Source organism: Anopheles stephensi, chromosome 3, assembly GCF_013141755.1.
Source record: "Anopheles stephensi strain Indian chromosome 3, UCI_ANSTEP_V1.0, whole genome shotgun sequence".
In the NCBI taxonomy this organism is placed as follows: Eukaryota; Metazoa; Arthropoda; class Insecta; order Diptera; family Culicidae; genus Anopheles; species Anopheles stephensi.
In genome coordinates, this window is record NC_050203.1 from 54395418 (window position 1) to 54409109 (window position 13692).

A 13692-nucleotide genomic window follows, 5' to 3' on the forward strand; every position below is an offset into this window, starting at 1 on the left:
ATGCTCAGCTGTTTGGCGATGCAGACATCCTGACGTGATGAGGATGCCGGACTCATGCCCTACCAGGGAGATGCTCGCCAGCGACCCATTCTGCACGAGGCCTAGAAGAGAGCACAGCGAGATCGTTTGCTCGATCAAGTGGAGTCAAACCTGAGGGAGATTGGATGCGGCCGGGGGTGGAGGATTGCAGTCATGGACCGTGTATTCTGGAAACGGATTGGACAAATAGCCATGTCTTTTAGACGTGCTCCATAGGAGCAGACCAAGAAAGAAAGAGAAGAGAAGAGAAAGATTGATCGAACGTTCGAATCCTACGTTAAAGAAGCATTCGCAGAAGCAGCAAAGAAAGATTTTCCAACGTTTTGGCGTGCAAAAACTTGGTCAAATGACCGGCTTAATGGTTCATATAACCTTAAAAAAATGTTTTTAAACGTTTGCAAGCTCTTTCTGTGCCTTAAAGATACGTTTGGTTTCCGTATTGCAAATAAAATAATTGCTCAAAGCCCCAGGGAGGTTTTGTAGGATTTTGTCCATTTTCTATAGAATAGCAAATAGAAAGTTTGGTAGATCGCTAGCATACAGAGAGTCATCGAATAAAAACCCCGTGGATATCAGTTTTTCTCAAAAAAAAAAAAAAAGGAAAGTTTCCTTCCATCGGATGCGATTCTAGGGTACAAGCACGAGCGTTCAGAGCGTACATTCAGAGACCGGGTTGTAGAAATCTCCGGCCCGCAGCATGGTTTATTATACAGTTGCTTACATTGTGAAAATGGTTCATATCTTTGTGTACCGTTGCTAGTGCTGATCGACGATCAGAGTTTTGAGTATCATATGAGTGCGTCGTACATAATAGGAGGATATATTTGTTATGTTGTGTAGCTTCTTCAACTCCCTCTCCTCTACTTACTACTCACTGCTGACTGCTGCGCGGGAACACTACCGGCAGACTTGAATGAAATTCGATTTCAAGCCCAGCAAAAGTCCGTACCCCGGTAGGGATGCCCATTTGATGCAGTTGATCTCCAGGTAGTCTTCGGGGTCGAGCGGTAGGCACAGTCTAATTCCTACACGATCTGCCGGAATGGAAAACTCGTTCAGGAACGTTCACTAGCAACTGGGCTTCGTGCACCACACCGCCGCGCGTACTTACCGTTCTGTGATACTGTTTCCGATTCCGAACCTTCGTTCGAATCGTTCGGAACGTTCAAACCTACGCCTATCCGCCAGCGTGTATCCTTATCGAGAATGTATGCGTATTTGAGGTTTCGGCGGCACCGCAAACCAACGGCAACGTACCGACCGGACGGTGAGAAGGAAAGCGACACGAAGCTGGCAGTAAACTTGAATGCGTAGATCAGCTCGCCAAAGTTATCCCGTCGAAGGCTCCTGATCTCTGTGCAGAGAGAATAGAAAGGGTGTGTTAAAAAAAAACCCCCGATTGAAGGAATTCGGTGTTAAGCTGTGACAGACTTACCCATTTCATTCACGGAACGAAACCGTACGGAAGCGATAAACTGTTCGCACTGCGAGATGGCAACGTTCGAATCGTTGTTGATCAGACAGATAGTAATCACATTTTTCCAATCTAAAAACAGAGCAATGACCACTGGTGAGGAAACGTTTAAAGTCAAGCTGTTCGCAACTCATCCAAACGTACCTTCCGTAAAATCGGGCAAATCATCCACATCGCCCTGGAACGATTCTAGATCCCACGCTTGCAAGATGCAGTGTTTTTCGGGCGATAGAGGCGTGCCGTACAGCTGGGAAATGTAGTCCCAGGTGTCCGGTAGTTCCGATGGAGCGAGCGTGTACAGCATACGGCACACTTTGCGCAGCAGTTCGCCAACTAGGCTGAGATCGAATACATATCTACGGAAGAGAGCGTTTTGCATGATACGAGCGGTGAACGAAACTCGGCCAATTTGCACTTACTTTATGTAGGTCTTGTGGCCTTGGCAAATATAGTTTTGGCATATGTTTCTGAAGTAGATCAATGGTTGTGTTAACAGCACAGCACCCGGCGACCACAACCGTTGACTGATTTCGGTCGTGATGCAGAACGATGTGTTGTTGCGAGTAAGCAGCCTGCCTTCCAGTGCATCGATCTTACGGATCAGTGACATTAGCGTGAGATTGAGGTTCGATTTCTGTATAAAAAAACACACACACACTCACACAGTAATGATACGGTTTTGGGGGGCAATTTCCATCATTTCACGATCATCCTTACCGTGCACTTGTCCGCCGGGCTAACGGTGGAACAGCACCGTACCTCTCCCCGCTTGCGGTTGATCGTTTGCAGCAGATGTATCCAGATGAGGCACTGCTTATTCATCTCCAACTGCAGCAGATAATCGACGTGCGTCGACAGCGTTAGCTCGAGCTTGTCCAGCATCAGGCTAACGCTGCGCAGGAACGAAACCATCAGATATTCCGGTTCAACTTCCTCCACGTTTTTGCCCACGCCCGCCATCAGATGTGTCTTCGTCTGCGTGATGCCGGTGATCAGCCGTAAGTCCTGCGTGACGTGCAGGAACCGGCACTTGCAGTCACTGTACATGCCGGTCGTGTACGTTATGTTGTTGTTCCAGTCCCAAAAGATGACTTCGTTCATGCTGGTCAGCAGCAGAAAGTTTAGCGTCGGATGAAAGCACAACGAACCGATCGGTTCCGGTTCGTTCAGTGTGCCCGCAAGCCGATTGTCGACGTACACCGAAACTGCCCCGCCAAGCGTTCCGAACGCGATGATGTTCTCGTTCGTTGGGTGGAATGCCAGCGTCCATACGGACCGATCGCCGGTGGGATATTTCGCTACAAGACAAAATGGCATATGAAGGGCATGCAGGTCTTTTGCGCTCGGGAACTAGCAATACTTACCAACTTTCTGCATCGTTGCAGTTTTAAACACGTTCACACTTCTGTTGGTCTGCACGGTGGCCGTTAGGCGTCTGCAAAGGTACGGAATATGCTAGAACGGAACAGTACGGAAGCCACCCGACTGACATACATACCCATTATGGCTTTGTTCGATGTTAAACACGGACTCCGTTTCGCTGGCCAGATCGTCGATAGGCTAACACAGAACATGGACGAAGGAAGAGTATGAAGAAAGTGTTCCAGCGTCCAGTCGCCCACCTTGTCCTTACCTCGCAAAGATCAGTCGTTTTCAGTCGCTCCAGCAACTCCAGCTCGGCCAACTCGAGGGCCAGCTGGCGAAACGTTTGCTCGCCACAGCCACCGCTGATGATCGTCGCGGTTGGCGCCATCGACGACGCGTTCCGCCGAATCCGTCGCGTCCGATAGCCACGTTCACGGTTGTCCAGCTGATACACAATGTTTCGGTCGACTTTCTGCATCTTTTCGTCCGTCCTGATTACGGTTGGTGATGGTAAGGGTGGCGTGATTGCTGTCGGCTGCACCATCATTAACCCCCCCCGGGAATTGGTGGCTACTGATAGAACTGAGCTCGGGGGGAACGACAAAATGGTTCGGCAGTAACACCCATTCCTCCCAGCGCGGGGAGAACTAGAGCCTGCTTTTCGTCACTTTGGATTTTCTCTTCAGTGACCTCGCGGCACGGCGCTGAAAAAAGTGTAAACAAAGCCGCGTCCCGTGGGACCCGTTTCGTCGACTGACAACACGTCAAACGGCGCGATTTGCACAACCTGAACTGTCATTGCGAGCTGTCATTGCGTTTCGGCGGCAAATTTGAAACAGCGGTTTGTATAACTTTGAAATTTTAAACCCATTGAAGTCGTTGGATATTTATTTCCGCGCTTTCGATTCACAAATTGTACAGCTAAACAAATGCATTACAATTATTCGTTCGAGTTTCGGGAGGATATGTTCGAAAGAGCATCGTCGAAATTGATTTCTTCTGTGCGCTGCGAAATCTCGCTGTTCCGAACAGGGGCATCGTCGTATTCGCTAGCCATCTTCGGTACGCGTACAACCGGACAGTACCAATTGCTTCGCTTTTCCAGCCCCCAGCCAGTGTAATAGCAGCGAAACTGTTCTCCATCGTTGAAGGTACAAAGGCCAGGCCAAGTTTCCGATTGCCAGTACTGCAGGCCTTGGTTCTTCCGTTCCCACCAACGTTCGGCCCTTTCCTGCAGCAACTCCTGGCTAAAGCCGGTTACGGAACAATACACTCCCGAAAGGCACCGGACGAGTGCGATGTTTGTCTCGGACCCATCGATGTGACAATCGCGATGCGAGCTTATTTTACAAATAAGTGCTCGCAGCAGATTTTTCTCCACCCCGTGGAATTTCTTTACGATATGCGGAACCGGTGCTTCTAGATTGCCGCGCAGAAACACTCGCAGCCCTTCGGTAGCTTCGAGCTGCTCCAAGCTAATGTCCGGTAGCTCATGCCACGGTTTGGTGCGTGGATTTTCACACACCCAATACTTTCGGTTGTTCAAACGCGTTTCCAGCTGTATGCGCTCGAGTCGTATGCGCAACATCGAAGCAGTGGACTGTACGGATGTACGGGAAGCGGCACACGGATCGGTCAGCAATGTGGAGAAAGAATCCTCAGACGAACCATCGGAGGAAATGCATGACAAACGTTCGATTAGTTCGGTAAGCAGGGAAGCAATATCAAGACGACAGTGTTGCTCCTCTATTTCTCTATCCACCAGCTGCAGCTTAGTGAGCAGTTCATTCACCATCGTTTGGGCCAGATTTTCCAAAGATTCAGCCGTCAGCTGCGGCAAAATGCTTAATGATCGCGTTTGCTGTAGCGTGCTTTCGAGCACACTGTCAATGGTGTTGGTTATAATTTCTGGATGCTTTCCAATCACACCCTGGTACTGGCAGTACTCGACGCTTTTGTCCCGAAGATTCGCCTCGAGGACGTAATAGGCGCCACCCAGCGATCTCACGATGCCCCAGAATTCACACGATGTAGCGTTTGGATTGTTGCGGAGCGTTTTTACAATTTGGGAGCTGATAAAGTAATCATATCCTTTCGGCAGATCCAACCCCATCGAATGTAAGCCATTTTGAACGAACAGACGAAGCTTCGAATTATAGCAAACATTTTCGTTTTCAGTTTCGGCTAATGCGCTTAAAGTTTGCTTGGCCAACAGTGCCTGTTTCTGCACCGTTCCATCGTTCTTTCCCAACTGTTTCGATGGGTGCAAGAATCGATAGTCCGGAGAAAGGAAATCGATTTTGGCAAGTCGGCAATACTCCTCAAAGTGATCAACGGCGTCTGACGGTGCGTTATCGAGCAAATTTGAAACTAAACGTAACAGCAAATCATACCTACAAAGAAAGGAAACAGGATAAAGACAAACGTTCGAAAAAGTTCCCTAACGTAAACCACACGAACACCTACAAATTATCACCATTTCTTCCGACCTGGCGGCGCAGAAGCGCTTTTGAGCTGGACAGATTGGCTTCGAGCGAATATTTTTCTTTCCTTTTTATGATATTCAGCAATTCTTTTTCGGAGCGATATGCATCGTGGGAAACAATATCCTGACCCTCCATATTTCAAAGGTTTGACTTAAAAACTTGTTCAAGAGCTGATTTGCTTAAATTTGATTTGGAAAAATATCTGTTTACTTGATGGAAGTCAAATATGCTGTGTTTAACGAACGAAATAATGCACGATACTTTGATGCCAAACTTAGGGTCCTTTCTATCGAGAGTGCAAAATTTGCCTTGTTCTTGGAATACACAGTCCCAATACAATTTAAAATTGTTTGTAGAAATAAGTTTTGTAATTAATTGTGATCTGATTTTAATTTCTCGCTTCTATATTCGGGGCGAAATGCTGTTCCGCAATTGTCAAAACCGACTGTCAAAAACCACTTTCGGGCGAAAGTATTCCTGTTCGCCCGACACGAGCGAAAAGAGCCACCTGTATTTCGCCATTTCTCGTCCACTTCCCCGCCCCTCGCGCCTAAAAGCTGCTCGCCGACCGCTTCGTGCTGCAAATCTGACAATATGGCGACCTTTCGCTTGGTTTATAAAAATCCAATTCAGCACGTGTATAAAAGTGCCAAACTTCAATCGTGAAAACGTACGTGAAAAACGGGTGAAATTGGGTCGAAAAGTGTGGCAAAAGTGAGAGGAAACCAGCGCCTATCGGCAGGCGAACGAATACGCACGAAATTTCGGTGAATTAAGGGTGAAAATCGCAATTGTAAGATTATCGCCCCACCGAACGGGGCGAGCACAAGCGCGAAGGCCGTGCAAACGCGGCGCTGTCATTGCGCTGGTGGTCGTTCGTGTTCTTGAAGACTGATGGCTGCTCCATCCGCCCGTGTGTTGGATGTTGGATTTTGCTGGAAGCGTAGTTTTCGGAACAAATTTAAGGGCTACTAGCGAGAGCGAGTGCAACCAAAGTTGGCGGATGTGCCATTAACAGTCGGCCAATGGGCCAGAGCCGCCCGTACGAAGGAACCGCTTACAAATAACGTGACTTTTTATTCTAGTTTCCAGCGCTGCCGCTGCTGCTATCTCTTCCCTTAGGGCGCAGTTGCAGTGCGCACTGGGGGTGAAAGGACCACCGTTTGAAGCACTTACGTACCGAGAAATAGTTCTTTGGTGATTTTTTGGTGATATGCAAAAGCACACAAGCGGTAGCTTGTTTTTTGCCGTCTTTCACATCGGAACGAATGTGTTATCATACACCATGGCCCTGCTGTGCATCATCCTCTCACACGCTCAATGTCACGCACGTTCATCGTGTTTTCCTTTTGTTACATCCCTCGATTGTCCTGCGGCCATTGGGGCCGAGGCCTGATGATGCATGATACATCCGATCGCTAATTTTAGCGCTTTTCACGATCGCCTATTGCCCACCAGCTTGCTTTGATAATGACATAGAAATTGCTCGATGCCAAGACATCGCAGCAGCCCGACGACGGCCATATCGAAGTGACCGAACGGTGCCACTACGCTTGGCGATTTGTGTGTAGAAGAGAACGTACTGCAACGCGTTAATAGGCAAAAAGTGCCAGAACGATGTCGTAGAAAACGACATCATCCAGCACGAGCAGCACGTCCCCGTTTTCGATGGATCGCATTTTGTGAGGTTAGGTTTTGGCTGGACGGTGCGACCGTCGCGCTGGTAGAAAAAGCGAGACAGAACGATAGACCTGTGTGCAGTGTACAAAAGAGAGCAAGCGATGGAAAGTTACGATTCATTGAACGGAGGGTGGCTTTGTTTCTTGTCCGGGGAGGGAGAAGAATAGAGCTGCTCCATGCTGCTCTGCAGTCATCATTGCATTTTTTTTCGTTCGTCTGTACCGTTATCGAGGAATTACTGATGCATATGCCGTGTACCGTAATGTAGCTTAACATATTGTAGATTTTTGAGAGAAGTTGGGATTATCTCCAGTTAAGTCATCGCTTCGAGGTCATTGTCATCACCAGTGGTAGTGTGTGCCCGCGAAGGAGTTTAAATCTGCTAGATAGGTAGGGTCCATGTCAATGTAAAATAAGTTACAGGACACTGCAGACGTAATCATAATGTAAGGGCCTACGTGCTGTGAAACGTACTGTCCAGTGACTGTGACTCAAGCTCCGATTTATTTTTTTATTGGCCCATATCGGGTTCTATCGTACAGCTTTTGGTCGCTAGGCGCACGCATTTATTCGAATAGGAACCATTTTTCAATCACGTTACTAGGTAGGGCACTACGATAAATCGTCTCCAGCGTGAAGGTCCGGTTAGTCATCATCGATTGGATTGATCAGACGCGAGAAATGTGCCAGTGAGAGAGCTTCTTTTGTGTTTGGCTTATGAACAATTTGCATGCCTGTGATTGTGCAGTTTGTGATTTTAGAATTGCAAACAGTTTGGTTTTTTTGAGCCATCGTACATCGTACTATAAAAATTATTTTACAAAACTATCGAACCTTTGTGTGTCCGTGTTACTACATCATCACGGGCATCGGGCAGTAATCTTGGAAGACGATGAAGGAACCGGGCCTGACAACGAAACAGAAAGAGAGATAGAGCAGTACATTTGGCAGCGCAAAAGAAAGAGACAAAAAACGTGGTACAAAAGTGACAGCTAGAGTGTGCGTCTACGGATCGCGGTTCCCCGGCCGGTATTTTGATAGGTGCAAGCGGCAGCGCGAAAGAGAAAGCAATTTGTTCCAATGGGCGCGAATGCATCTCTTTTCTTCCACTATGGATTGAACGCTGTCTCTCTTTCGCCCTGGTTTGAGTCACGGTGGAAAAGCTATTCGGTACCGTTTCGTGGCTTCGCCATGCTTAGACAACTTTGACAGAACGGAGTTAACAAGGGTAGCACGCGAAAAGATTTTGTAATAGCTTTCTTGTTGTAAGAAAAAGGTATTTTAATCATATAACCGAGTTAGTGAACATTTGCGAACGTGTAATTCATACCTCTTGCTGCTTGTAAAATTGCAACAAGTTACCAGCGATCGGTGAAAAGTATTGCGTGTTGATGGTGTACTTTTAGATAGTTTTGGCATCAGATCTCCCGTCCGTCCCCCTACGGTCAATCGAAAGATTGTGGAAATGGTGATGAGATTTAACTAACGGTGTGATTGTACTCGCAAGGAAGATAATCGTCACTACTGAGGGATTTAGCAAGTGGGAATTGATAATTTTCCATGGCAACAAGACTCTTCCGCTCCGCGCTTACTCATTTGTTCCCGGTACAATGAATAATACGTCATCATCAGCGACGCGTGGTGGAGTCAACGCCACTTCCAGAATTGTGTGACGACTTAAGCTATGATTACACTTTTCTTGGCTTGCACATGCAAAAGAAAGTTCGTAAATAATACAAACCAGCAGCAGCGGGGGTCAAGTGTGTCGTCGCTACATCGTTTGTGGCAAGTAGCAGAAGAAGTAGGCGAAATATTTCCAAACTGGAATCATTCATCGTACAGCCACATGCGCCCGAGAGGCTAACTGGTGCCGGTTCTTTCTCTTTCACGCAATCAGCAAGCGTCTATATTTCGATAATATTGCACTGAAGGGACACTAATGTGCTGTTCGAAGCAAAAATTTAAAAGTGTATAAAACTTAGTAGCCAAAGGACACTGAATAGGGAGGTTTTTTTCACAAGTTTGTGCTATCCTTACGTTAAAGAATTGGCACATTTCGTTTGGATGAAATAGTAAAAAACAAATTAATTGAAACGTAAAGTAAAGCAAAAAGGCAGGGAACACTTCTCACAAGCGTCGTACGAAAAGAATTTGGGCTTCAAGCAAAGGGAGTACGGTAATGGTAAAATCGAATTAATGTAATTTTCGTTTGTTTTTTTATTCTCTCTTTTTCGGAAACATCCCATAATGCTGTGGAAACGTGAAAAATGGTATGATTGCAGATGGATGATAACCGCCAGGAGCAACAATCGCACGATGGGCCCGCCGGTATGAACCCAGACGGCGTGATCGAGTCGAACTGGAACGATTCGTACGACAACTTCGACCAGATGGGTCTGCGTGAGGAGCTTCTCCGCGGTATCTACGCTTACGGTTTCGAGAAACCGTCTGCCATCCAGCAACGCGCAATTGTGCCGTGCTTGAAGAGGCGCGATGTAATTGCCCAAGCGCAATCCGGTAAGTGGTTCCTGCGGGGGCTCCGCGAAGCAAGCAGCGTCTTGTAAGAAACGTAGTACGTTTTATATGGTCGAAGTCACGCAAAGCAACATACACACAACCACAGAGCACAGAGACCACGCCAAAGGGTCAGAGGCAGCATCAGAAGGAACGAGCAGGCACAATACAAGCACAAGCATATTCGTCATTACGCTTGCCTTGGTTTGGAAACCCTCACAAAAATATCGATTTTTGAGTTCGAAGCATGTGCCTGTAGCGTACGGTGGAATTAATTGAATTTTGGATTTAGATTTTTCTTCTTTGCTTAGTGATTTCCTTTTTGTTTTTTGTTTTTTGTTGTTCATAAATTAATCCAGTTGAGCATATTTTGTATATTAATAGAAAACAGATCTGCATGCTGATTGCAGTTTCAGGAACATTTACTTCTTGCTTGCCGTTGGCACTACGACCGCTAAAAGCAGTCGTGGTCTGTAGGAAATGGAACCGATTTTTTAAAGTTTCAAGTGAATTGTCTGAAAATGTACCCCGTACGGCAAAGCGAGTCAAGCGAGGTTTTGCACATCAAATTATAAAATTAATTTCGATTGCATTATTCCCATTGTCGTCGGCTGTCCCTGGCGTGTTGTTGTGTTTTGCTGTGGCTTCAAAGGTGAAGTGTTGTAAACTGTAAAGCATCATTTTTTGAACACATAGGTAAAATCGTATCTATCCATTCTTACCTCAAAAAGTGGTGCAAGATCAATAATAATAGTACGCTATTTTGGAAATGTATGCTCAATCTATAAATGATTAACATGGTCATACGTTTGTACATGCGTTCTACAGATTATTCTATAGGAAGTAGCGAAATGTTATCAATTATCAGCAATCTCTCTCTTTTTCTCCCTCCGAATGGAACACTAATGGTTGTTTTCTTCCTGTTTGACATGTTGTAGGTACTGGAAAGACCGCTACATTTTCGATTGCGATTCTGCAGCTGATCCAGACCGAGATTCAAAGCTGCCAGGCGCTGATTCTGGCTCCGACTCGCGAGCTGGCGTCGCAGATCCAGAAGGTGGTGATTTCGCTGGGCGACTTCCTGAAGGCCCAGTGCCACGCCTGTATCGGCGGCACGAACGTTCGCGACGATATGCGCCGCCTGGAGCAGGGCTGCCACATCGTTGTCGGAACGCCCGGTCGTGTCCACGACATGATCTCGCGTGACGTGCTGCGCACCAACAACATCAAGCTGTTCGTCCTCGACGAGGCCGACGAGATGTTGTCGCGCGGTTTCAAAGACCAGATTCAGGATGTGTTCCGGAAGCTGCCCTCGGATGTACAGGTGATCCTGCTCTCCGCTACGATGCCCGCTGAGGTGCTGGAAGTGTCCCAGTACTTCATGCGCGACCCGGTCAAGATTCTGGTGAAGAAGGAGGAGCTGACACTGGAAGGTATCAGACAGTTCTACGTGGACGTGAAGTACGAGGACTGGAAGATTGGCACGCTGTGCGATCTGTACGATACGCTGTCGATCACGCAGGCCGTCATATTCTGCAACACCCGTCGCAAGGTCGACCAGCTGACCGAGCAGATGACGTCGAAAACGTTCACCGTGTCCGCTATGCACGGCGACATGGAGCAGCGAGACCGCGATCTGATCATGAAACAGTTCCGTACCGGCTCGTCGCGTGTGTTGATCACCACGGATCTGCTCGCTCGTGGTATCGACGTACAGCAGGTATCGCTAGTTATTAATTATGATCTCCCAACGCTCCGGGAGAATTACATCCATAGGTAAGTGTGTGTGTGTGTGTGCTAAAACTGTGTTAAAATCATTGAATCCGCTCTCATTGGCTGCAACCCCTCCCATATGGTTTTTGTTTCCAGAATTGGACGTGGTGGACGATTCGGTCGTAAGGGAGTTGCCATCAACTTCGTTACCGAACAAGACAAGCGGGTTCTCGCCGATATCGAGAAGCACTACAACACAACAATTGAGGAAATGCCAGCCAATCTGGCTGATATGATTTAATTGCGGAAGAACATTGTATTAGTTTTCCCTCAATCAGCAAGCAAAGAAGAAAACTAACAGCAGGCCAGCGCCGCCGCACCGCAAAACAAGTGTTGTCGTCTCTTTATCTCTCTCTCTCTCTCTTGCTCTCCCTCTCTTGTTCCCTTCATCCTGAGTACTGTTGTTGTGGGTGGTGTGTGGTGTAGGTAGTGTTGGTGCGTGGTGTTGGTAGTAATATTGTGTGTGTGTTTGTATCTCGAAGGAGAGTACCGAACCGGAAGCTAGATTCCAGAGACATTACCTAAGGGGAGAGGGCGGAAAAAGTGTAGGAGCTTCTTGTTGAGAGGAGAGGGATTCGTAAGGAAGATTGCCCGTGGTGCGTAGCTTGGAAAAGTGTGAAGAAAAATCCCAACATCAGTACAACACTGGCAGCACAGCATCAGCCAGCAGAAGAGCGGTAAGCAGGGGTAAGGGACAGAAGAGGCGCAGAAGAGGAGAGGTAGAAGAACCCGTGAACGCGATCGCAGCCGTTGATCGAATGCATATTAAAACAAGAATTACAGAAAAAAGCAGTCGCAGCAGCAGCAGCAGCAGCAGCGCGCCCTACGGAACATCAAGAACATCCACGTCCCTTCTATATAAACAAAAGTAAAGTAAAAAAAGGAAAAAATCGCGGTGTGAAAGGAATTAATAACAGAAGAAAAAGCTAAATCTACTACTTTTATTGCTAATAAAATTATTCAAACCAACAACACAACAACAGCCGGCAATATCGTGGATGTAATAAAATGGACAGAAAAAATGAAACTAATAACGCGGTGAATCACACAACCAACCCCCCCGACCTAACCGAAACCGAGCGACAGGTTTGCACCTTGCAGAGAGAGGTTCCCTAAGCGGAGTGGAATTTGTGTTGTCCGCCACTGCTCTTAAACTGCTGGCCACACTCCCTTCAATTGCTTTAAGAGGATAGGGATCCCGGGTCATTCCGAAAAGAAGCAATCGCGGATATACCCTCTCGGAGACCCGAGAGCGAAAGCGGATTTGTGGGCCTCTACTACATCAACCCTGGTGATCCAGAAATACCAGAAATTTCGCAGAAAAATATGGAATGTATTGGTGGTTGTCTGGTTAAAAATCCGACTTTCTTTGGCAATGTACATCCTCGAGATGGCCCCCCTGCCTATCATTTCCCGACTTGATTTTCCCTTTTAATTGGATGAAAATAACGGCCGAAATGTTGGAAGGGTGAGATTCAACGTAACGATTAAATAACCGTTGCCTTTTGCTGCAGCCGGTCATAATCGACACTAGATGGCGCTGTTTAATGTTAACCGTTTCGTACACTTCCGGTGTGTCATGTTCCGATGCGGTAGAAAAAAAGGCCGGTTAGGTGATATCAATCGTTCGTTGACAGTTTTACGTAGACATTCTAGAATTATTTCAAAATAATTTCGAAATGTCTGTGAATTTCGATTTCAATTTATAGTTAAACAATACATTGTGTTTGTGGATCGTCTATTTTAAAATCATTTTTGAGCCAGAAAGCAACCATGTTTGTGGGATGTACATTTTCTTCAACATTTTTAAGATCCTTTAAACGCCTCTAAATTAGCATAGGTTGCTCTAGGATGTGTAAAATAGCGTCGTGATAATTATTTTACACCAGTCTGTAAAAGTTTTATGCTCATCTGTTCCATCAACTGTCATCCTCGGTTGACCATATCGACCGGATATCCGATGTTGGTGCACCGGCGGCCGTATCCTTTCACCCGAAGCGCACAGTTGAGTCAGATCAAGGTATGTAGATATAGAAGGTAGAGTTGTTTAGAGCAAATTGACATTTCTCGACCTGACATAACAGTTCCGTGGTGATCAAGGGGAAGGGTATTGAGAAGAGTGACGGCAGCATCGGAGGAGGCGCCGGTGGTGGTATCGCTTGCGATTTTTTGACGAAAAATGCAACCAAATATCGTCAATCGTCTGTGGGACAACACTTAATATGCGAAGATGACCCATAAATTAGCGAAATTGCTCAAAGGACTGAGAATCGAGGCTGTTTGTTCATGTTGGTAGCCCCATACCATATGATTTTGTAAACAAACTCTGACATAACTCGACTAAAATGTCGCCCTGTCAAA

The 13692-nt window shown here is 46.7% G+C and overlaps 3 protein-coding genes across 11 annotated transcripts; 1 reads left to right on the top strand and 2 right to left on the bottom strand.

Moving 5' to 3' along the window:
* Positions 1–686: 686 nt before the first annotated feature.
* On the bottom strand, positions 687–3630 carry LOC118513373. Its single transcript, XM_036059009.1, has 9 exons — positions 3147–3630; positions 3012–3073; positions 2878–2948; positions 2231–2811; positions 1933–2147; positions 1658–1869; positions 1475–1585; positions 1151–1393; positions 687–1073 (listed from the first exon to the last, which is right to left on the bottom strand). The coding sequence occupies exons 1-9, from the start codon at positions 3423–3425 to the stop codon at positions 937–939; spliced, it is 1911 nt and encodes a 636-aa protein (XP_035914902.1). The 5' UTR covers positions 3426–3630; the 3' UTR covers positions 687–936.
* A 90-nt stretch (positions 3631–3720) lies between these two features.
* Positions 3721–5724, bottom strand: LOC118513374. Its single transcript, XM_036059010.1, has 2 exons — positions 5345–5724; positions 3721–5271 (listed from the first exon to the last, which is right to left on the bottom strand). The coding sequence occupies exons 1-2, from the start codon at positions 5497–5499 to the stop codon at positions 3819–3821; spliced, it is 1608 nt and encodes a 535-aa protein (XP_035914903.1). The 5' UTR covers positions 5500–5724; the 3' UTR covers positions 3721–3818.
* Positions 5725–5891: 167 nt separating this feature from the next.
* Positions 5892–12358, top strand: LOC118513375 (eukaryotic initiation factor 4A). Of its 9 annotated transcripts, none has more exons than XM_036059011.1 (4): positions 5892–6034; positions 9327–9561; positions 10497–11334; positions 11428–12358. In XM_036059011.1, exons 2-4 carry the CDS (start codon positions 9327–9329, stop codon positions 11570–11572), a joined length of 1218 nt encoding a protein of 405 aa, XP_035914904.1. In that variant the 5' UTR covers positions 5892–6034; the 3' UTR covers positions 11573–12358. The 9 variants fall into 9 exon arrangements, with proteins under 9 accessions (XP_035914904.1, XP_035914906.1, XP_035914908.1 ...); XM_036059013.1 differs by having other exon boundaries at positions 5911–6157; XM_036059015.1 differs by having other exon boundaries at positions 5972–6131.
* Positions 12359–13692: the final 1334 nt, after the last annotated feature.

What these genes read in the sequence shown, in the direction of transcription:
- LOC118513373 (XM_036059009.1), bottom strand. Translation starts at nt 3,425, where the DNA reads ATGATGGTGCAGCCGACAGCAATCACGCCACCCTTACCATCACCAACC. An exon ending in AAACGACTGATCTTTGCGAG is followed by an intron (nt 3,074 to 3,146) that starts GTAAGGACAAGG and finishes GTTCTGTGTTAG; the next exon opens with CCTATCGACGATCTGGCCAG. An exon ending in TTTGCCCGATTTTACGGAAG is followed by an intron (nt 1,586 to 1,657) that starts GTACGTTTGGAT and finishes CTCTGTTTTTAG; the next exon opens with ATTGGAAAAATGTGATTACT.
- LOC118513374 (XM_036059010.1), bottom strand. Translation starts at nt 5,499, where the DNA reads ATGGAGGGTCAGGATATTGTTTCCCACGATGCATATCGCTCCGAAAAA. An exon ending in GGAAGAAATGGTGATAATTT is followed by an intron (nt 5,272 to 5,344) that starts GTAGGTGTTCGT and finishes CTTTCTTTGTAG; the next exon opens with GTATGATTTGCTGTTACGTT.
- LOC118513375 (XM_036059011.1), top strand. Translation starts at nt 9,327, where the DNA reads ATGGATGATAACCGCCAGGAGCAACAATCGCACGATGGGCCCGCCGGT. An exon ending in AATTGCCCAAGCGCAATCCG is followed by an intron (nt 9,562 to 10,496) that starts GTAAGTGGTTCC and finishes GACATGTTGTAG; the next exon opens with GTACTGGAAAGACCGCTACA. An exon ending in CGGGAGAATTACATCCATAG is followed by an intron (nt 11,335 to 11,427) that starts GTAAGTGTGTGT and finishes TTTTGTTTCCAG; the next exon opens with AATTGGACGTGGTGGACGAT.